At 39.2% G+C, this 24,787-nt stretch overlaps 1 protein-coding gene across 3 annotated transcripts in view; it reads right to left on the reverse strand.

Annotated features, from left to right (window-relative positions):
- Window positions 1–4,131: 4,131 nt before the first annotated feature.
- The window catches only part of ELMOD1 (ELMO domain containing 1), a 72,804-nt gene continuing 52,148 nt past the window's right edge, over window positions 4,132–24,787 (reverse strand). For all 3 annotated transcript variants that reach the window (XM_049890681.1, XM_049890682.1, XM_049890680.1), the window contains 5 exons: window positions 24,532–24,665; window positions 21,701–21,769; window positions 13,248–13,298; window positions 11,713–11,846; window positions 4,132–5,357 (listed from right to left, as the gene is read on the reverse strand). In XM_049890681.1, coding sequence (XP_049746638.1) covers window positions 5,185–5,357; window positions 11,713–11,846; window positions 13,248–13,298; window positions 21,701–21,769; window positions 24,532–24,665 — 561 coding nt within the window. In that variant the 3' untranslated portion in view covers window positions 4,132–5,184. The remainder of the gene's footprint in view (window positions 5,358–11,712; window positions 11,847–13,247; window positions 13,299–21,700; window positions 21,770–24,531; window positions 24,666–24,787) is intronic.

Here is a 24,787-nt window from a genome sequence, read left to right on the forward strand (position 1 = left end):
GGGAAGAACACGCTCGGCATTTCTCAAGTTGAAAGAACTGAACAAAAAATTCAAGCCTCGAGTTGCAATAGTGAAGGATTCTATGGGGAAAATATTAAATGACACAGGAAGCATCAAAAGAAGATGGAAGGAATACACAGAGTCATTATACCAAAAAGAATTAGTTGATATTCAAACATTTCAAGAGGATCAGGAACCAATGGTACTGAAGGAAGAAGTCCAGGCTGCTCTGAAGGCATTGTTGAAAAACAAGGCTCCAGGAATTGATGGAATATCAATTGAGATGTTTCAACAAACAGGTGCAGTGCTGGAGGTGCTCACTCATCTATGCCAAGAAATATGGAAGACAGCTTCCTGGCCAACTGATTGGAAGAGATCCATATTTATGCCTATTCCCAAGAAAAGTGATCCAACCGAATGTGAAAATTATAGAACAATATCATTAATATCACACGCAAGCAAAATTCTGCTGAAGATCATTCAAAAACGGCTGCAGCAGTATATCGACAGGGAACTGCCAGAAATTCAGGCCAGTTTCAGAAGAGGATGTGGAACCAGGGATATCATTGCTGATGTCAGATGGATCCTGGCTGAAAGCAGAGAATACCAGAAGGAAGTTTACCTGTGTTTTATTGATTATGCAAAGGCATTTGACTGTGTGGATCATAACAAATTATGGATAACACCGCGAAGAATGGGAATTCCGGAACACTTAATTGTGCTCATGAGGAACCTTTACATAGGTCAAGAAGCAGTTGTTGGGACAGAACAAGGGGATACTGATTGGTTTAAAGTCAGGAAAGGTGTGCGGCAGGGTTGTATTCTTTCACCATACCTATTTAATCTGCATGCTGAACAAATAATACGAGAAGCTGGACTATACGAAGAAGAGCGGGGCACCAAGATTGGAGGAAGACTCATGAACAACCTGTGTTATGCAGATGACACAACCTTGCATGCTGAAAGTGACGAAGACTTGAAGCACTTACTAATGAAGATCAAAGACCACAGCCTTCAGTATGGATTACACCTCAACATAAAGAAAACAAAAATCCTCACAACTTGACCAATGAGCAACATCATGATAAATGGAGAAGAGATCGAAGTTGTCAAGGATTTCGTTTTACTTGGATCCACAATCCACAGCCATGGAAGCAGCAGTCAAGAAATCAAAAGACCCATTGCATTGGGTAAATCTGCTGCAAAGGACCTCTTCAAAGTGTTGAAGAGCAAAGATGTCACCCTGAAGACTAAGGTCCACCTGACCCAAGCCATGGCATTTTCAATCGCATCATATGCATGTGAAAGCTGGACAATGAATAAGGAAGACTAAAGAAGAGCTGACGCCTTTGAATTGTGGTGTTGGCGAAGAATATTGAATATAGCATGGAGCGCCAAAAGAACGAACAAATCTGTCTTAGAAGAAGTACAACCAGAATGCTCCTTAGAAGCAAGGACGGCGAGACTGCGTCTTACATACTTTGGACATGTTGTCAGGAGGGATGAGTCCCTGGAGAAGGACATCATGCTTGGCAGAGTACAGGGTCAGTGGAAAAGAGGAAGACCCTCAACAAGGTGGACTGACACGGTGGCTGCAACAATGAGCTCAGGCAGAACAATGATTGCGAGGATGGCGCAGGACCGGGCAGTGTTCGTTCTGTTGCGCACAGGATTGCCATGAGTTGGAGCCGACTCGACGGCACCTAACAACATCAATAACTTTACTGCAAATGAAGTAGTAATGAAAGGAAAAGAGGGAGTGATATGTGGGAGTTATGATTTATGGGTAACATTAGTACAAAAAACATTGCTGAGGACTCTCTATGGTCTGGTATGGGAGGAGGTCCATGAGAGGTGACACCACGAGTTACCACACTGGGTGACACTAACCCTCGTGATGCCACTGGCTCTAAGTTTCCCAGATGTGGCTAGGGTCCTCGCTGACACTTCTCTTTTTGTCTGTTCTCTAGCTCTTCTCTCCATCATCTCCCCATCCCCTACCAACGCTGATCCTGTCTTCACTCTGTTCTGTTGGAATCTGGCCCCGTATGTTCACGACTCAAGATAATTTGTGGCCATGGAGTCTGCTTACTAGGTTTTATTTCCCTATGGTCAGCTTGGTATTAGCCCTGAAACTACAGCCAGACCTCCAACACTCAGACCAAGCTCATAAGTTGGATGTGCCTTTGAGATTTGGGGTAGTATCTTGGATATTAAAATGTCGCTCTGATGGACTTCTCCTGCCAGAGATTATAAAGTGAGAGAATTGGGCTGCATTTGCCTAATTGAGTTGTGGGTGGACAGTCCCTTATTATGTTTATTGCTGGGGTTATCTAACATTTTATTTTTCTCAGGCTGGCCTGGTTTATCCTGTTGTCCTAAAGAAATAACAACACTTGCGCTTTCAAAAAGGTCTTAGTTTGGAAGATGTCAGATCACCCTATCTATTGGGACTGGTATATATTCAAGCCTCTTTTCAAATATAGAAAAGATAATGGGTTACTAGGCCGGAAAAAAAAAAAAAATGTATTTTAAATGCAGTAACAGGAATCATGAGAAGGTAAGTCGAACTGAAGTCACAATTTTCAGAAATGGTGCTTCAAAGGGTTTTATTTCTGTAGTGCAAACTGGAATGTGTTTTTTTTATCTTAGCAAGTAGTGTTTTGGAAAATTTGGGAGAAGCTTGCTACACAATTTACATTTTAAGTGGTCAACCCTTGTTCAACTGAATAAGCAGAAGTAAGCTAAGAATACTCAAGGAGGAAAAACATCACACATTTTTGATGCTTTTGAAATCTTCTCCTCTTCTTTTTCTCACCTCCCTTAGTGTTACTGGGTAGGATGCATCTTCCACAAAGTGTGAATGAGAAACCTCATGATACTCAAAACTAGAAGGAGCTGGCAGAGTTTGTTCATCTTAAAATTCTGCAGCGATACCAAGATACAACTGAGAGAAATCATTGAAGGAGCCGGGAGGGAAAGCTCCCAGCTTTGTTAGCATCAACTATGTCCACCTGAACAGAAGAGATAGGCGCCGGTGCAAGTGCCACATGTTATCAAGCCATGTCAGTGACAAAGAACCACAGCGGATAGAAAGAGACAACGCAACATACGGCTGACGTGCACGCATGGGGAATAATTTACACAGTGCACGCTATGGAAGCTGCTGCTGCTGTGCAAATTCAGGGCTCCCAAGACCGGCCAGGGAGCCCCGGTGGCACAGTGGCTAAAGCGCTCGGCTGCTAACCAAAAGGTCAGTGGTTTGAACCAATCGACCGCTCCGTGAAAGATATGACAGCGTGCTTCTGTAAAGGTTACAGCCTGGGAAACCCTATGGAGCAGTTCTACTCTGTCCTATAAGATTGCTATGAGTTGGAATCAGCTTGATGGCATTGGCTGGGATTTGTTAAGATGGGCCACTTACCCGGTTCATGAGTTTTCAGTTTCTCTGGAAAGGAATATATACTATTGCCATTAGTCATGGAAGACATCAGGCACTAACCAACTCCTTCCCTTTCCCATTCTAAGAAAGGTCAGAGGGCTGTAATAGATGCCATGCAAATGCTGCCACCTGGTACACAGCTGAAAGGAAAGGGATGATACACTGCCAGAGGAGCTAGAATGATCGAGGAATCAAGCAGGCAGCTTAATGTTTCTTTATCAACTGCCTAGCAGTAGGCAAGCCAGCGTTTACATGAAGTTATGAAGAAAAGCTGGATCCTATCTTTTCATTAAAGCACCACCAGGTTTCAGAGTTAACTGCAGTCCCTCAGATGTGACACATTTTAATTTACACTTGGTTACTTTAAATGATGGTGTGATTTATGGACAACTCCAGGTTGTCTGTCTTTGACATTCCACCCACTCACATTATTTGCATATTCAGAAGCCATACAAGCACAAAAATATTAAAATGAAATCTACTCCATGCTACAGTAGAATGACATGAAATTTATTCATTAATGGACAGTTAGGCAGTACTCAAAATTCATTTAAATAAGCAAGTGATTACACAAACTCTAATAATACTAAAATTGATAGTCAGAAGGTATAAAATACCATGGGTATGAAATGCCATGGTAAATACTATTCAACAGACTACAATCATAATTCCAAACTAAATCACGGATTTTAAAATGATTTTAAGCAGTTCTGGAATGATTTGATTTTTCCCCCTTTCAAGCAATTTACTGCTTCCACTAACACAAGACAAGGTCATTGTTTTCAAGAAATACTACAGAATGACATAGCTTAGGCTCCTCTCTTGTAACACGTCTTGCGAAAAAAAAAAAAAAAAATTTTTAATATTGCCCCTTTACATGGAAAACAAACCAGTTAGCACTCAGTTCCCCAAGCAAGGTGCTTGGATCAGAACAGTGCCAGGGTGTATCTCAAGAGTTCTGCAAGAGGCAAGCAGTGAAGAGTCTTTTGTAGCATTTAAGATATGCATACTTTTCTGAGGCTCCAAGCATCATAAACATATTTAAGCAGCCAAGTCACTGAAATTAGGGAAATAAAACAATTTGATATCCAGATAACTATGACACGACTGCAACTGGGGGTAAGCAAGTTACAATGTAATTCTGCGGCATTGAAACAAAAATATCTTCTACGTAGGTTTGCCTGTTAAAGCCTCATCACATTTTTGTGAAGCACGGCTATGTTTGCAGGAACAGTTTGGCTTATCATGTATCTGTCTGTATTATTTTAAAGTCTTATATTGTTTTGGAATGAGATCCAAGCCTGAACTTGGCTTGAAAAGCTAGCAGCAGTAGTCATGAAACATATCAATAAATTAAAAGGCTGTCACAGAGCAAGATTCAGCTAAATTTCTTACATACAAAATACAGCTAGAGAAATCACAATTCTTTAATGCTGAAGAATTGGGGGAGAGGAGGAGGAAAAAAATCTAAAAAAATAGAAAACTGTCTCTATACCTGGGTGTCAGGGCAAGATGTAACACTGCATAATGCCACAATCTGAGCAGTCACTGGATGACTGATACTCCAGAAATGGTGGGATCTGGGGATCTGATAATTATGACCAAGAGATGAGAACACTGTATTGAAAGGCATGCGTACAATCACTGTGTGTGTTCGGCGTGTGGGCTGGGACCTAAGCAGAGAACTAACACGACGATGAGGCAGTGTGTTCCAGGGCACCCATTAAAACCAGCCTGGGCAATTACATGTTGATTAAACCTTCCGAGGCAGCAAAATGTGGGCACAATGCCATGTCTGGGTTCTGCAGCTGTTTTACAATCCTCTTGCGGAATTTCTCCCGCACACGATTGAATTCCATTATATCCATGGGGTCCTCTTCAATCCAAAACTTATGAAACTCGTGCATCAAATAGCCTGTTAGAGATAATACAGTGATAAGAATGCAGGAGGAACAAAGTCCTTGATCACATTCAAAATCATCCTGAATATTGAAAGAGGGGTTAGAACAAATAATAGCCACCATGGAGCTCACAAAAGAGATAAAAATATAGTGAATGATACTATGGTTGAAGGTTTAAAGATTATTCTTTAAACCCGGTTCAGTGGAAGCTACAGATCGGCAGATTTTTGCAAGTGGTCCTGGAATTATTCTCCTTGTTCTCTAGCAGAAAGACAAATCAATTCTGCCATCTCTTGTATGTGAATCACGTTGGGAACATTTTCTGAAGGGCCACTAGTGACTACTTCATCCTTCCTCTCTTAATTAAATTAACATAATGGTCTGATATTTTGAAATTACTCTGCTCAGCCTTTTTTTCTCTTGATATTTGATTTGACTAAAATTTTGAATTACTCTGACAAACCAAACAAATGCATTCTGATTATTGAGAGACAATAAGAATTGTAATTCAACACAGATTGCTCACTCAACTACATGAAATTATTAATAAGCCTTCCTTGCTCTGAAGCATAATTTCACATACAAATACTTCTATGTCTCAGAAATGTTATGGATGAATGATCTGGATTGGGAGTTTTTTTGTAATAAGTGTTAAGTATTTGATACAAGAACCTCTTCCTTGTGTTTGTTCACCACTGTGTCCTTCTCTTCATCACCCTCAGATTTGAAACATGAATATTTTTTTGAAAAGCAAGTACATTTAAGTGTAGTAAATCCATTGCAAGCTTAGGTATCTCTATGTATTAGAGAAAAGATTCTTTAAGGAAATAATTCTAGTTTAAAAACACGCACACACACACAAAGATAACATGGATCTTTGTCCTAACGTGGGGGCTGGGGGGACAGCTGCTGTGGAGGTAACGATGGCTCATGGCGACTCCGTGTGTGTTAGACCAGAACTGTACTCCAGGAGGTTTTCAGTGGTTGATTTTTCGTAAGTAGATCGCTAGGCCTTTCTTCTGAGGTGTCTCTGGGTGGACTCGAACCTTGAACCTTTCAGTTAGCAATCAAGTGCGTTAGTCATTCACACCATCCAAGAACTCCTTAATGTTAGAAGGCAGTGGAAAATAGTTTGGAGCAACAACCCCGTAAAACTGGGTTTGAATCTTAGCTCTGCCACATCCATGTGTAAACGGAAATCAAGGACGAGTGAGGACTGGCGATAATGGAGACGTGGAGAGAATTTTGGAACATACTCAACTCTAATAGAAAAAAAAATCACTACCTTACATTTTTCTGGTAACTGGTTAAAAAATATATATATTTTTTTCATATGTGGAAAACCTTCAACATAGTTCCATAAACAAATTTTTAAAAATCTTTATTCATATTTCACTATAATACAAAATTAGAAGGGACCATCCCCTAACACACTGCCAGATGTTAGTCCCCTTCTACACACTCAGCCCTCTGATCACTCATCTCATTACACAGGTGCTTGCTTGTACATTGTTAAGTATGTGGTCTGTCTACAAATACTGGAAGAGAGAGAGTAAGGAGAGAGAGAATTTATTATATATTTCTTTTGGGTTGACTGCTCCATTTCTCCTAGGACTGGATCTGTCTTTGGGTCCTCCACTAGGGTAAGAGTAGAGGTGGGGATGGTTCATAAGCTGATACCATTCTCAGAATCCTTTTTCTTATGTCTCTAAAAGTCAAGCTATAAAGCTTGCAGGCTAGTTCCCTGGAATTGACTCTCTCTCTACCCCATCAGGAAAATGATTAGACATTATGTAACACGATCTTAGCCAAAATGCAGAAATAGTGGCATAGCTTCCAAGATACATGTTATAATCATAAAACTTTACACATTTATATAATACTACAGAATATCCAAAAAATCCAGTTGGTTAATTGAATTCCAACAAATATAAAATGGGCACAGTATTAGGTACTGAGGATGCAAGAAGTAGAGTTCTTGGGATCCCCAATTCTCAGTCTCTTGGAAAGAGGGACACAGGTGATGATTTCAGCAGAACGTGGTAACTAAGGAAGCTAACATAGTAGTGTGGGAGGTACGGACAGGAAATAGGCCAGGTCATTGCTGTCTCTCACTTAATTCTTACAACAGCTTTGTGGGGTCGGTAATGTAGATATTATATCTCCATTTTACATGTGAGAACACTGGGCTTAGAGAAGACACTTGGATGGCGGTACACGATGACACAGTCACAGCTGGAAGCTGGATGCCAGGACTGAAACCAGTTGAATCTCCACCACTGCACCAGGCTGTCTTTTCCAGTGTATTCTGTTTCTCTTGCTCTTGTTCCTATTGAATAGTTCCTCATTCTGAAGGTCAAAGAAAAGATGAACTCCTTCCCCTCTTCTGGCCACTGTACCTAACCCCACTCCATTTCAGTGAGGCTGCACGTTCAGTGGAGCTTTGGACTGAATGCAATTTTTGTAACATACTGCCTCAGCAGTGTAGCTGTGAAGTCAGAATGACAGAGCTATTATATTCTTTTATTCTTTCACCTAGATGGAATACTTGTTTTGAATACTAATTTGGCTTTCCTGTAGCTTATTCATTATTGCTTGAATGTGTCTTGGTTTTGCTTCACTGCATTCAGTTAATAGAGAGCAGAGACATATATGCAAGGATACAGGTAACTCCAAGAGTATTACAGAAGAGACGTGCAAACCTGAACAGGTTCAATGGAGGAATAATCAACCCAGGGCACGGTGTGCCTCTTCTAGAGAGGTCTGAGTCCTTCTGCCTATACTCCAATCCACAGAGTATTCTGCTGTTTCCAAAACCCGGTGGGGTCTTGGGAAATAAATAATCCTGTTGCATACTTGATCACTTGGGCTAGGATTCTCTTGGAAACATATTAATCCAGGCCAAGAAAAAATCTTTCCAGAGAAATTAGACTCTCCTTTTTTCCCCCTACAGGAGCCCTGGTGGCTCAGTAGTTCAGAGCTCAGCTGCTGACCAAAAGGTTGGCAGTTCAAATTCACCAATAACTCCTTGGAAACCATACGGAGCAGGTCTATTCTGTCCTATAGGGTCTCTTTGAGGCAGAATTCACTCAATGGCAAGAGGTTTTTGGGTCCCCCACCAAAGGACACCATCCAATATTTTAGCCTGTCATCCATCCATCTATTCATCCATTGATGTATCCATTCACCTACCCACCCACCCACCCGTCCGTCTGTCCGTCCACCCAACCATCCATCCAACAAATAGTTACTGAGCACCTCCTCTGTACCAAGCTCTGGGCTGAGGATATAGCCATGAACAAAATAAACACTCCTGCCCTTAAAAGTCAATTCCTTATGATTCTAACTTTGATTCCTGGGAGAGCTTGTCCACTGTGTGGCTCTGGTTTTTTCACCTTCATGCTGATAACTCTCCAATTTACAGCTTGAATCCTTCTAACTTTTCAGAGCTCCTGAGTCTTCATTACACTGCCCACTATGCTATTCAATATGGATTTCCAAAAAGGGACTCACCCTCAATATGCCTGAAACTAAATTTATTCTATTTTCCTCCAAAACCACTTCCTTGGTTTCCCTAAAGTTTAAAGATAGGATAGGGCAAGTACAAGGAGCTAGGGAAAAATAGCAAGGGGGTCTTATTTATCTATATATTTATGTTCTTTAACATGGCTTATAAAGCTCCTCAAGTCTGCCCCCTCCCCCACTTACATTTTCTGTCTCATCTCAAGCCACCCTTCCTCTCAAACTCTATACTCTATTTCTTGAATCCATCATACCATTTTGCCTTGTGGCCTTTGCCTGTGCTACTCCCTCTGGCAGGACCACTAAGACACCGTTGCTTTATTTTCTGCCACTCATCCTTCAGGTCTAAGCTAAAATGGCCCTTGCTCTGGGAGGCTTTTCCTGACTTCCAGACTGAATGATCTTTGCAAGACCTTTTCAATTTTTTAAAATAATATCTTCCTCTATTAAGGCCCAAGAGAACCAGGCAAAAGCCGTTTCTGATCTAGACCTGGAATTCACATATCGATTCTGCCATATTCTATTGGGAACCCTGGTGGCGTAGTAGTTAAGTGCTAAGCCTGCTAACCAAAAGGTCTGCAATTCGAATCTAGCAGGTGCTCCTTGGGAACTCTATAGGGCAGTTCTACTCTCTCCTATACGGTTTCTATGAGTCGGAATTGACTCCATGGCAACGGGTTTGGTTTTTGGTTTTATACTCTATTGGTCACCCAGACACTAAGGTCAACCCAGGGGTAGTGGGTGGGGAGCACATAATTTATTTCTAAATGGGAGGAGTGTCAAAGGATTTTTGGACATGTTTTTAAACCACCACGCTAAGATATCTGAGTTATCTGCGAATAGTTTTGACTAAATAAAAAGCGAACTGGACTAAAAGCTGATTGCATGCTCTGAGCACATAGGCAGGGCTTGTTGACTATGAACATCAGTGCAGAGTGATATGGCTTGGCTGTTTCACTACAGAGATACAGAGGTTAGTATCTTTATGTGTTTTCTCTTCAGCTGATCAGATTCCTCAGAGAAGACCCTTTCAATCTCTCTTAACTGGCTGCCAAAGTTCTAGGAACTGAGTAGAAGGAGAAGCCTGGTTTTCTCAACCTTCATCATAGCAACTTTCTGTACAGTTTGCTACCAACATTGTCATCAACTGTGCCTGGTTGCCATCAGTCAGAGACCATTTATTTCACTTTCTCCATAGAAGAACCCACCAGCCTTCTTCTGGCACTGGTAGGAGGCCAGAGACATTACCTGGGAAGGCAATTTGGGCCTCTAAGAGCTTCTTGACAGACTTTCAAGTAATTGTGCTGTTTCCGGCCCTACTTTCACCCCTATTTCCAAAGACACTCGATACTGCCAGTTCAGGAACTTTTTGGGAATTGTGTAAAATAAATCAGGTTGCTTCTCACTTTTCCACAAATACCTGCTTGGGAATGTTTTCTCAGGACTACTAAATCAGGTACCACTTGATCTGTTTTCCAGCTTCCAAAACAAGGTTGCTCTTTTTCCTCCTTTCCAGTTTTCCCTAACCTGTGGGTTTATGCTTTTTGTTAAAAAAAAAAAAAAAATCCTCTAGGTTAACTGTAGCAGAGTTTCACAAGGGAACAGAGCATAATGCATTAATTAATTCTGCCATCTTTAACCAAAAGTCCTGATGAAGTGATGTAAAAACAGTCAAAATTCTAGATAACAGAATTGCTATTAATTTAGGAGTCTAGATAAAATAAATTGCTTTTAACTCATGACTTTGTCACATTTTACAAATGAACTGAGGAATATCAGTCCCCTATGGTGAATTTGGGGTCCAAGAACTACGTCTTAATCATCTCTAGAAAGAATGGCAGACCTGTTCAGCAAATTAACAGCAGAAAAAAGCTGGAAAGAACATAAAGGAGAAGACAGACTTTGGAATTTTCTTGCTAAGAAAGCCTAGGTATGAAGCCATCAGGGCAATAAGCATGGTTTAAATTGTTTCTCCTTTAAGTTGCCTAGGTTGCTTGACTACCAGGTGGACTACCTTTCAAGTGCCTCCAATTCAGTTTGTTTCTGTTTAGAATGATATACACTGAGATTTAGGATTCTGCCTCTAAGAATGGAGAATAGTAACCAGGGCTCTGCCATATAATCTCAGTCTTTATTTTCTGAAACCTTAGCACAACTGCAACCCAAAAGAACACCTCTCAGTCAAGGACAATATAAGGCTCTGGTTCAGGGTCAACAGTGCTAGTCTCTACTCCTACCTACTCTTAGAGAGGCTGGTCATGCTGCCTTCTGCAATAGTAGTAGTAGTAGTTGTAAAAGTAATACCCATGACAACACCACCACCATCAATATCACTCACTAAAACAACACCCCATCTTGCTAAGATCTGCTGAGCACTAACTATGGGACTAGCCAATAACACCTTTTTATCCATTACCTCATTTTATATTCATAACAACTCTGAGGAAGGGCTAAGTTTATAGACAAGAAAACAGAGGCTTAGAAAAGTTAGCAAACATAAAACTGGGAGTCAACACAAGCTGCTTGTCTTCAGACCCTGTACTCTTAAGCACTAAGCCCATGCTGTATCAGAGAGATAGAGATGGAAACAGATAGACAGATAGACTCAAAATGTCCTCAAGTCAGGCCAGAAGTTGATACACCAGATATTACACAAAAGCTGGGAAAGAGAAAAATCCACAATACCATGAAAACACAAGTGCAAGTTTTTGAATGAGAAAATAAAAAAATTCAAAACCAAAGGAGGAAGTTCAAAGGCCCTAACGCAGCCAAACAACAAAGGCCTCTCAGCTTTGACCCCTGTCTTGAAACAATCTTATGTTGATAATTGAGCAACAGGACACTTACAGAAAGTTTGTTGAAAGTGGGATAATGTTGGAGCTTCTGGGGCGATGTTGTAGAAATGGGTCTTGAGAGTTCCACTGATCAGTAGATTATATGCCAGATCAGTTATATTGATGCCCACAATTGCAAACGAGTACCTGAAAATGTAAGCCACAAGCCCAACTGGGTGTTACATGTGGAAAAGAAACATTTCAAAAAATGATAGCAGGAGTTTTTAAACTACTATTAAATTATTTATCAGAGTGGCAGGTTGCCCTCCCCTCTCTACACAAATTTTGTGTAAAAGAAAATTTCAGTAATGTGTACCATGAGAATTTAGATTCAAAGGCTTTGACTTGATAATTCTATTTCTAAAAATATTAGAAAAAAATCAGATGTGATCAAAGCTTTATGCACAAGGATATTCATTACAGCATTATTTATAATGGCAAAGACATGTAAACAATTCAAATATCCTAAAAAAGAAGACTGGTGAAATAAATGATAGTAATTTCATACGATGGCATATCACAGCTAATAAAAACTATATTATTAAAAACTCTTCAAACAAAATATAAAACATTATGTATAGAACAGGCCAAATTTCACATACGTGCTTAGAAAAAAGGCTAGAACGAAATGTCACAAAATATTAATAATGGGTAAAACCCAAACCCAGTGCCGTCGATTCGATTCCAACTCATAGTGACCCTATAGGACAGAGTAGAAATGCTAGGGGAATAAGACTGGCATGATTTTTTTGTTTCCTTTTCTATATTTTCTATAATAAATTGTACATTACTTTTAAAATGAGAAACATTTAAAATAGATAACGCTTAGAGTATTTTTAGTCCCTTTTCTACATGTCTATCAAAAATTAAAGGGGACTGAATTCTTTAGTCCTCTCTGCTAATATAAATCCAGCATAGAAAAAAAAGGAATTTCCTATTCAGAAATATTTTTGGATGAAACATGTTATTGAAAAAAAAAAAAAAAACTTCTAAACTAAATTTTTACTTAGTAGCCTGATACTTGATAAAAAACAAACAAAAAAACCAAACCGTTGCCATGGAGTCGATTTCAACTCATAATGACCCTATAGAACAGAGTAGAACTATCCCTTAGGGTTTCCAAGGACTGTCTGGTGGATCTGAACTGCTGACCTTTGGGTTAGCAGCCATAGCTCTTAACTACTGTCCCACCAGGGTTTCCACGATACTTAATAGAAACCCTTAAAAGAAATCTAACAAATAACAATTCTTTTATTTTTCTACCAAATACAATTCTAAGTGATGGTTTCTGAAAATCATTCCAACATAGTTACAGCTTTCTGTATGTTCCCAGTTGGCCACAGGAAAAGCAGTATCATATAATTACACAAAAAATATCCAAAAACAATAAATGAGTCTTTTTAAAAATTCAACTGGATTATATATTTCCATCTGGACAAGTGGATTTGTTCCTTGTCATCTCTCACAGTACTCTTAGGACATTTTTGCTGACTAACTTCTGGTTCTAGTTTAGAATGACAACCATTATAAATGAAATCACACGCTCACCCAATTGCTTTATCCATCCTTTTCTTTTCCCACTCTGTTTTGCTGAATTTGCTAAATGAATGAACAAATAAAAGGATTAATAAAAAAAACTCTTTAATTGATATTTGCTCTATTTCAATGCTCATGATAAAACTGTTAACTAGATAGATGCAGAGATGTCTGTAACTCACTTATCAAACCCAAATCAAGGAGGCGGAGCCAAGATGGCAGAATAGACACACGCTTCTGACGAGCCCTCTTACAACAAAGCCCCCAAAAAACAAGTGAAATGAGTATACTTATGACAAGCTAGGAGCCCTGAACATCAAAGGCAAGCTTAGAAAATGAACTGAGGGGCAGGGGGAGGAAGAGACGGTTCAGAAGCGGAGAGCAGTTACCAGACCTGAATCTCAGGGAGCCCTCAGGCACCATTCCTGGGAGCAGCAGTGGCAGGCTGGTACTAGCATTCGAGCTGCAGTTTCCTCAGGGAGAAGCAACCATTCACAGAGCCTACTAACACCTCCGGAACCAGAGAAGAAGGGCGCTCTCCGCAAAAGCTAAGTAATTGTGTATATTTTACCCACCTCCCCACCCCTGCTCTCAAGCTGGCTTTGGCAGATGATTTCCCTGGGCCTGAGACAGGCCCTGTTGAGCATTTAGAGCCATCCTCTTGGTCTTGGAGAAGGAAAAAAATTGCATTTGGGGGAAAAGATAATTTGCCAGCTCCACTACCCGGGGAGCTCAGGACAGAAGCGGCTCCTGTCCAGGCACAGACGGTCCAAGGACTTTGAGTACATTTACCCTCTGCATGGACCTGTGTGGGCCTATTTCAGGAGAATAGGCCCTTGTTGGCAGGCTCCAACTCTTTCAGCTGTGTGGTGGAGAGGTTGGTGTTTGATGTTTGACATCGCTTTGCCTATTAAACAGGGTCCTGACCTACCCACATCAGGGGCCTAAGGACTGGTGGCTCCACTCAGGTCACCCAGCCACCCGCGAGAGGGGTCCAGGGATAATTGGTACCTCCCGGTCCTTACAACCAAAAACGTTGGGTACCCATGGTCTATCTGCAGAACCCACCCACCTGTACGCTCTAAGGAAGAGGGACTCACCTTCCTCAGAGACACGTGGGGGATGATTCTCAGTCCCCTGTCTTGTTCAGAGTGTGACCCCAGCTGCAACCAGATACCGGTACCTACACCAATCACCCCTGCCCCTCTAAGACTGTAGGACAGACCCTGTACCACACACTTGATGATCAGCTACCTGGACACCTGAGCTGAATTCATACAAGAAAAATGAATGGACTCCAGTACTTATATACCTGAAAACAGCTCTAACCATCTGGGGACAGAATGTCAGAGCTCCAAAGGGGAAAATAATCAAGCTAGCTCACGGAAGCAAACAATTTGGGCATATCAAAAGAAAACAAAGCAAGAAGCTACAATACAGTAAGCAAACATAAAATAAACTAACACAGTACCTTCTAGATGGCTCGGAGACAACAGTCAATATGAAGTCACATAAAGAAACAGACCATGATTGCCTCAACAAGCTCTCAAAACAGAATCCAGGGATTGTCTAGATGTAAGTGCCTTCCTGGAATTACCAGAGGCAGAATACAAAAGATTAATATACAGAACCCTTCAAGACATCAGGAAAGAAATGAGGCAAAACACAGAACAAGCCAAGGAACACACAGATAAAGCAATTGAAGAAATTAAAAAGATTATTCAGGAACATAATGAAAAATTTAATAAGCTGGAAAAATCCATAGACAGACAGCAATCAGAAATTCAGAAGATTAACAAACCATGCAAGCAAGAATGTAATCGGATGACATATAAAAAACTGAAGGAAAAAAATTCCCAGCCAAGAATCTTATATCCACCAAAATTTTCTCTCAAATATGAAGGTGATATTAGGACATTTCCAGGTAAACACAAGTTTAGGGAATTCATAAAAACCAAACCCAAACTACAAGAAACACTAAAGGGAGTTCTTTGGTTAGAAAATCAATAATATCAGGTATCAATACAAGACTAGAACACTGGGCAGAGCATTCAGAAGTCAACCCAGACGGGGAAAGCACAAACATAAATCAAGATAAATGCTCAAAACAGGGAAACAGCGATGTCACTATGTAAAAGAATAAAACACATTAAAACAATAAAAAGGGACTAAGAAATGTAGTCATAGATGTTCCATATGGAGAGGAAGACAAGGTGATACAACGAAATAAAAGTTAGGTTTAAATTTAGAAAAATAGAGGTAAATAATAAGGTAACCACAAAGGGGACAAACTATCCTACTCATCAAAATAAAATACAAGAAAAAAATAGAGACTCAGCAGAAACAAAATGAATGACAACAAATGTGAGGAAAGGACAATATATAGATAATCTACTCACCACATAAAATTAAGTGGAAAAAAGAAACTGTCAACAACACACAAAAAACACATCAAAATGATAGCACTAAATTCATACCTATCCATAATTACCCTGAATGTAAATGGACTAAATGCACCAATAAAGAGACAGAGAGTGGTAGAATGGATTAAAAAACACGATCCGTCTATATGCTGCCTACAAGAGACACACCTTAGACGTGGAGACCAAAACAAACTAAAACTCAAAGGATGGAAAAAAATATATCAAGCGAACAACAATCAAAAAAGACCAGGAGTGGTAATATGAATTTCTGGCAAAATAGACTTTCAAGTTAAGTCCATCATAAAGGATAAGAAAGGACACTATGTAACGATTAAAGGGACAATATACCAAGAAGATATGACTATATTAAATATATATGGACCCAATGACAGGGCTGCAAGATACATAAAACAAACCCTATCAGCACTGAAAAGTGAGATAGACAGCTCCACAATAAAAGTAGGGAACTTCAACACACCACTTTCAGTGATGGACAGGACAACCAGAAAGAAGCTCAATAAACACATGTAAGATCTAAATGCCACAATCAACCAACTTGACCTCATAGACATATACAGAATACTCCACCCAAGAGCAGCCAAGTATATTCTCTTTTCTAGTGCACATGGAACATTCTCTAGAACAGACCACATATTAGGTCATAAAGCAAGCCTTAGCAGTATCCAAAACATTGAAATATTATAAAGCATCTTCTCTGACCATAAGGCCATAAAATTAGAAAACAATAACAGAAAAAGCAGGGAAAAGAAATAAAACACTTGGGAACAGAACAACACCCTGCTCAAAAAAGACCGGACTATTGAAGACATTAAGGATGGAATAAAGAAATTCAGAGAGTCCAATGAGAATGAAAACACTTCGTATCAGAATCTTTGGGACAGAGTGAAAGCAGTGCTCAGGGGTCAATTTATATCAATAAATGCACGCATACAAAAAGAAGAAAGGGCGAAAATCAAAGAATCATCCCTACAACTTGAACAAATAGAGCAACAAAAGAAACCCTGAGACACCAGAAGAAAGCAAAGAATAAAAATTAGAGCAGAACTAAATGAAATAGAAAACAGAAAAACAATTGAAAGAATTAACAAGACCAAAAGCTGGTTCTTTGAAAAAATCAACAAAATAGGTAAAACACTGGCCAAAATGACAAAAGAAAAACAGGAGAGGAAGCAAATAACCCAAATAAGAAATAAGATGGGCAATATTACAACAGACCCAACTGAAACTGAAAGAATCATATCAGATTGCTATGAATAATTGTACTCTAACAAATTTGAAAACCTAGAAGAAATGGATGAATTCCTAGAAACACACTACCTACCTAAACTAACACGAACAGAGGTAGAACAACTAAATAGACCCATAACAAAAGAAGAGATTGAAAAGGTAATCAAAAAACACCCAACAAGAAAAAGCCCTGGCCTGGACTGCTTCACTGCACAGTTCTACCAAACTTTCAGAGAAGAGTTAACACCATGCTACTAAAGGTATTTCAGAGCCCAGAAAAGGATGGAATACTCCCAAACTCATTTTATGAAGCCAACATATCCCTGATACCAAAACCAGGTAAAGACACCACAAAAAAAGAAAACTACAGGCCTACATCCCTCATGAATATAGACGCAAAAACTCTCAACAAAATTATAGCCAATAGAATTCAACAACATATCAAAAAAAATAATTCACCATGCCCAAGCGGGATTCATATCAGGTATGTAGGGATGGTTCAACATTAGAAAAACAATTCATGTAATCTATCACATAAATAAAACAAAAGACAAGAATCACATGATTTTATCAATTGATGCAGAAAAGGCATTTGACAAAGCTCAACACTCATTCATGATAAAAACTCTCAGCAAAATAGGAATAGAAGGAAAATTCCTCAGCATAATAAAGGGCATTTATACAAAGCCAACAGCCAACATCACCCTAAATGAAGAGAGCCTGAAAACATTCCCATTGAGATCTGGAACCAGACAAGGATGCCCTTTATCACCACTCTTAGTCAATATTGTTCTGGAGGTCCTAGCCAGAGGAATTAGGCTAGACAAAGAAATAAAGGGCATCCAGATTGGCAAGGATGAAGTAAAACTATCTCTGTTTGCAGACAACATGATCTTATACACAGAAAACCCTAAAGAATCCTCCAGAAAGCTACTGAAACTAATAGAAGAGTTCAGCAGATTATCGGGATACAAGATAAACATACAAAAATCAGTTGGATTCCTCTAAACGAACAAAAAGAACATCGAAGAGGAAACCACCAAATCAATGCCATTTACAGTAGCCCCCAAGAAGATAAAATACTTAGGAATAAATCTTACCAGAGATGTAAAAGACTTATACAAAGGAAACTGCACTACACTCCTGCAAGAAACCAAAAGAGACTTTCATAAGCGGAAAAACGTACCTTGCTCGTGGATAGGAAGACTTAACATTATAAAAATGTCTATTCTACCAAAAGCAATCTGTACATTTAATGCAATTCCGATCCAAATCCCAATGACATTCTTTAATGAGATGGAGAAACAAATCACCAAATTCATATGGAAGGGAAAGAGGCCCCAGATAAATAAGGCATTACTGAAAAAGAAGAACAAAGTGGGAGGCCTTACTTTACCTGATTTTAGAACCTATTATACCGCCACAGTAGTCAAAACAGCCTGGTACTGGTACAACAAGAGATACATAGACCAATGGAATAGAATTGAGAATCCATACATAAATCCATCCACATATGAGCAGCTGATACTTGACAAAGGCTCCAAAGCAGGTCAATGGGGAAAAGACAGTCTTTTTAACAAACGCTGTTGGCATAACTGGATATTCATCTGGAAAAAAATGAAACAAGACCCATACCTCACTCCATGCACAAAAACTAACTCAAAATGGACCAAAGACCTACATATAAAATCTAAAACAATAAAGATCATGGAAGAAAAAACAGGTACAACGTTAGGAGCCCTAATACATGGCATAAACAGTATACGAAACATTATATGTAGAAGAAAAACTAACTGGGAGCTCTCAAAAATCAAACACCTATGCTCATCCAAAGACTTCACCAAGAGAGTAAAAAGACTACCTACACACTGGGAAAAGGTTTTTAGCTATGACATTTCTTAACAGCGCCTGATCTCTAAAATCTACATGATACTGCAAAAATTCAACTGCAAAAAGACAAATAACCCAATTAAAAAATGGGCAAAAGAAATGAATAGACTCTTCATTAAAGAAGACATTTGGGTAGCTAACAGATATATGAGGAAATGTTCATGATCATTAGCCATTAGAGAAATGCAGATCAAAACTACAATGGGATTTCATCTCACTCCAACAAGGCTGGCATTAATAAAAAAAAAACACAAAATAATAAATGTTGGAGAGGCTATGGAGAGATTGGAACACTTCTACACTGCTGGTGGGAATGTAAAATGGTACAACCACTTTGGAAATCGATTTGGCGCTTCCTTAAAAAGCTAGAAATAGAACTACCATACGATCCACCAATCCCACTCCTTGGAATATATCCTAGAGAAATAAGAGCCTTTACATGAACAGATATATGCACACCCATGTTTATTGCAGCAGTGTTTACAATAGCAAAAAGATGGAAGCAACCAAGGTGCCCATCAACGGATGAATGGATAAATTATGGTATACTCACACAATGGAATAGTACGCATTGATAAAGAACAGTGAGGAATCTGTGAAACATTTCATAACATGAAGGAACCTGGAAGGCATTATGCTGAGTGAAATTAGTCAGTTGCAAAAGGACAAATATTGTAGAAGACCACTATTATAAAATCTTGAGAAATAGTTTAAACTGAGAAGAAAACATTCTTTTGTGGTTACGAGATGGGGGAGGGAGGGGGGTGGGAGAGGGGCATTCACTAATTAGATAGTAGATAAGAACTACTTTAGGTGAAGGGAAAGAGAGCACACAATACAGGGGAGGTCAACACAATTGGACTAAACCAAAAGCAAAGAAGTTTCCTAAATAAACTGAATGCTTCGAAGGCCAGTGTAACAGGGGCAGGGGTCTGGGGACCATGGTTTCAGGGGACATCCTAGTCAATTGACATAATAAAATCCATTAAGAAAACATTCTGCATCCCACTTTGAAAAGTGGCCTTAAATGATAGCAAGCAGCCATCTAAGATGCATCAATTGGTCTCAACCCACCTGGATCAAAGGAGAATGAAGAACACCAAGGACACAAGGTAATTACGAGCCCAAGACACAGAAAGGGCCACAGGAACCAGAGACTACATCATCCTGAGACCAGAAGAACTAGATGGTGCCCAGCTACAACGGATGACTGCCCTGACAGGGAACACAACAGAGAACCCCTGAGGGAGCAGGAGAGCAGTGGGATGCAGACCTCAAATTCTCTTAAAAAGACCAGACTCAATGGTCTGACTGAGAGTAGAAGGACCCTGGTGGTCATGGTCCCTGGACCTTCTGTTGGCCCAGGACAGGAACAATTCCCAAAGCCAACTCTTCAGACATGGATTGGACTGGACAATGGGTTGGAGAGGGATGCTGGTGGGGAGTGAGCTTCTTGGATCACGTGGACACTTGAGACTATGTTGGCATCTCCTGCCTGGAGGGGAGATGAGAGGGTGGAGGGGAGAGTCATTGGGAGTGTGTAGCAAGGTGTATATGTGTTTTTGTGAGAGACTGACTTGATTTGTAAACTTTCACTTAAAGCACAATAAGAATTATAAAAATATATATACATATATTTTAAGCTTATTGTCACTCTCCAAGGAACATGGAGGATTCTTATCTTTTGGCTGATGCTCCTCCAGAAAATGTCACCCGACAGTGTACACAAACTCCTCAGCCAATTTTAATACCCAAAGGAATTGAAAGCAGGAATGCACAAGGACATTTGCACACCAATGTTCATTGCAGCACTATTGAGAATAGCAAAAAGATATAAACCATCTTTGCTCTGTGCAGTAAAACTCCCTAGCAAAGTGTCCCTCTCTGGGGAGTAGATGGAGTCAGAACATATGCAGGGAGGTAAAACTAATATCTGAAGTTATATGTGGCTGCTTTTATTGAAGAAAGGGCTAGCATTTGTGTTTTGTGTGCACGCACGTGTGTGTATGGACATGTAGATAAAACTACCAGGCTCTGTCCTTCAAGCTACAATAACATTAAACAGATAAAGTTCATATATTAATTATTTTATAAGGTGAGGTGTTTGGCCTTCAGGTGAGGTGTTAAAATGGTTCTCCTCCCATGTATAGTTATGGCTGTAGAAAGGCTCCTAAGACATTTCCCATTGGGATGGTCTAATTTGGTTTTTAGTTCACTAAAACACAGAAAAAAAAAAAAAAAAAAAAAAACCCAGATATAATTAACTTTCTTACATAAAAAGTTGGGAAATGTTTACTTTTTGAAACATTTTTAATGAATTTTATTTCTTTAAAAAAAAATCTTACCATACTTTAAAATAAAAGCAAAAAATTACAAAAGCAAAGAAAAAAAAATACCTTATTTCCTCTTTAGTGATATCCCTTCATGTAATCAGTTAGAGAAAAAAAAATTAGAAAAGTAAATGAAATTGCAAATAATTCAGAATCTAGAATTTCACAGAATAACAACAAAAGTCGCAGAAATTCCTGACTTTCTCAGTTGGTCCCTCACATCATGACTTCCATCCTCCCCTCTCTTCCTCCATCATGCTCCTTTGTCTCTCAACTCTTTCTCTTGGCCTCTGCTTCCCCTTCTTCCATGCCTACCTCCTCAGTCTCCCTGGACACCAGTGACATTATTGGTCCCTTTAAATACATATTTCACTTAAAGCATACCCCCTTCAATTCCTACATCCTGGATTTGGTTACGTTTTAACCTTCCTATTCATCATTTGTCAAAGAGCTTATTTAAAAGTTCTAAGCCCTCACGGTGGGCTGACTATCCTGAGAAACTTATCAACAGATCAGTGCAGGAGATGATGTTAATTCTATCTAATCCCTCTAGTTTTTTTTTTCCAGCAATTACCTGAATTTTGGATGAAGAGAATCAGAGAGGACCTGCTGAGCTGCTGCGGCATCCCGTTCCGCAAAATACCTGCAGTTGGAGGGAAAGGAGATCATAACTCCATATCGTAACTCCATCTCCATAAGTCCATACATTCATTTCAACTCAATTTCAGGCCATTTTGGTTTCAGAGATGGACGGTAGCATATGAGGATCACTTGTTTCAGCTCCTCCAGAAAACAAACGGCTTTTCAGAGTAGAATTTTCCAACTATGATGACAACAGTGGGGTAGTTGTGAAAGTCACTTAAATTTAGAAACGTATCCAGTAGGTTTGAAAATTTAATTATGAGCACTGCCATTCCACAGAGAGTCAAGGATATTCTTATTTAGAAGAGTCATCGATGAGGGGGTAGCCTTTCAGGATAAGTCTGGGTGAGGGGAATGGTGAGGCGCTGGGACACTCAAAGGGTAGAGAGAAAAGACTTCAGGAGGTGGGAGACAATACATTTCAAAGCATTTTTCTTGAAGAATATTTACTGGATATTTGAATTCTGGATGAATGGGTAATATCTCATGGCGCTTAGGGATGTTTTAAAAAAATAAAATTCTGTTGTGGGATGAAACTCTTCCCAAATGAGCTTTTAAATTTTCTCTCAGAAAATTTCACAGCAAAGTCAGAAATTTTAATACACACATCTATGACTGTTAATGAAATTGAGGTTCTTTTCACACTTTTGTTGGTCATCTGCGTTTCCTCTTTTTTGTCTTATCTGTTCAAAATTCTTGGTCCAGCATATCTAAAAATATCCTCCAATATATAAGACAACTAGCCCTATAGAGAATATACTGGATAGGGACCCTTTGCCAGTCTTGGCTTGTCTCGTCTTTTCACTTTGCTTATGGTAGCTTATATAAACCCATTGCTGTGTAGGCAATTCCGACTCATAGCAATTCTATAGGACAGAGTAGAGCTGCCCCATAGGGTTTCCAAGGGGCAGCTGGTGGATTTGAACCTCTGACCTATTGGTTAGCAGCCGAGCTCTTAACCACTGCATCACCAGGGCTATGGCTTACCATATAAAAGTTTTCAATTTTAATGTGTAAAATTTACTTTTTTTTTTTTTTTTTACAGTTTATGCCTTTTTTGTGTGTATGTCTTTAAGAGATCCCTCCTTAATCCAATACCTTAAAGGTGTTCTCCTAAAAGTTATAGATTTGTTCTAACATTAAGTTTTTGAATGGAGATGAGACAGAGATTTAATTTTTTCCAAATGGAAGGCCAATTGTCCCAGCTCTACTTGTTCAAAAGCTGGTCTTTTACCCACTTATTTATAACTCCATCTCTGTATTAAAATTTGTTTTCCATTCATATTACATTCTAATGTAGCATTTAACACATTCCAGAAAGCAATGTGTGATTATTAAACCTCCTAAATTTAAAATAAAGTGAAAAAGTGGATGCCACCAAATATGACTGGGTAAGGTTTAATTTCTTTTAAAAACACATCAGTATCTTCACTACTAGGGTAGTGTCAAAAGGACCCAAGAACCAACTTGAAAGTGCTCCCTTTGGCTTTAAAAATAATGACTGCATTCAAGCATCTAAAAATAATGGCTGCAATGAATTGAGTCACATTAAATATATAAAAAGGCCTAAGTCTGAAATGATACTTAAAAAATGACAAAGCAAAAAACAGAAAAAAAGATCATCAATTAAGAGAACTTGGGCACCAACTTCTTAAGTTGGTAACTAAAGGGAAAAACTGGGCATCTATTTTGCCTGCATTTTACTAAAACCGAATAACCTTAGTTTATAAAGGAAACTTGGTCTTTTCAGAATTCCAGCTAAAAATTGTGGGAAGAATAACAGAATTAAAAAAAACACTTTTTGCACAATTCATTGACTGAACAAAGATCACTGAGGGAAGAAACCATTAGACTAAAGCTTGATGGGGACTTGACAATGGAGTCATCAGGCCTTAGTCCTGAGAGTGGTGGGACATTGCACACTTCCTACCTCGATGTGAACCTGGACCTACTCAAGCCTTTCCCAAAACCTCCAATTTTCAGGAAATACAGGGATGGGTACAAGCGCAAACAGACAAACCTAGACCATGGAACATTTTATGGAACAACTGACCTAGAATCTTCCACAAGATTCCAATCTTTCCAGGCAGTGTGGGTGTGGGACTGGGGGTGGGGGGAGGGAGAGAGAGAAAAGATGCTCTAATTAAGATAGCCCCAAAAGGCATAATAACTAAATGTAACAGGTGGATCTTGTATGGATCTGGATTAGAACAACCAGGTGTAAAAAGACATTTTGAGAGAATTGGGAAATTTGAATATGAACTGCATATATAAAAAAAATATATATATAGGAATTATTAATTTTGTTAGTGTAATAATGGCACTGTGGTTAATGTAAGGAAATACTCATTTTTTTAGCAGTGCATATGAAAGTATGAGGGGTGACATGACAAAAATAAAACAAAACAAATGTTGCAAAATTATGGCAAAACCTTGATAACTACTGAATCTGGGTGATCAATTAAGGGGGGTTCTTTACAACCTTCTTGCCACTTTTGTATATACTGGAAATTTTTCATGATAAAAAATTAAAAATAAATACATTTGAGATTTGCCTTAAGAATCCATGAAGTCTGCAGAAATAAAAGCAAGATGGTAGTAGCTTTTAAATTTTATGAATCTGAGTTACCTCTCAGAGAACTTGAATGTTTTCTTGGAGTCCTCTAGAAAGCAGTTCTTGAACCTAATAATTCTGCCATTTGAAAACAATACTAGGAGACCAGAATATCACTTTAATATGCAACTATTCTTCATCTTACTTACTGCAAATTGTACAGTCCCAGAAGTCCCATTCCTCGAAAATCTGTTTTAGGATCATCGCCTTGGAAACCAATTTCACACCATTGCTTAGAAATCCGAGATTCCAGTGGAGTATTGGGCTTCAGGAACTTCCATAACTGGAGACAAGGAAGAGAATGATCCTGTTGATGTGCACACACAAACACCCTTTTCTTTGTTTTTTTTGCTCAGATTTTGTAAACTACATTATTAGAAGCTTCACAAAGCTGAATATATGCAA

Source organism: Elephas maximus, chromosome 7 (assembly GCF_024166365.1).
Source record: "Elephas maximus indicus isolate mEleMax1 chromosome 7, mEleMax1 primary haplotype, whole genome shotgun sequence".
In the NCBI taxonomy this organism is placed as follows: domain Eukaryota; kingdom Metazoa; phylum Chordata; class Mammalia; order Proboscidea; family Elephantidae; genus Elephas; species Elephas maximus.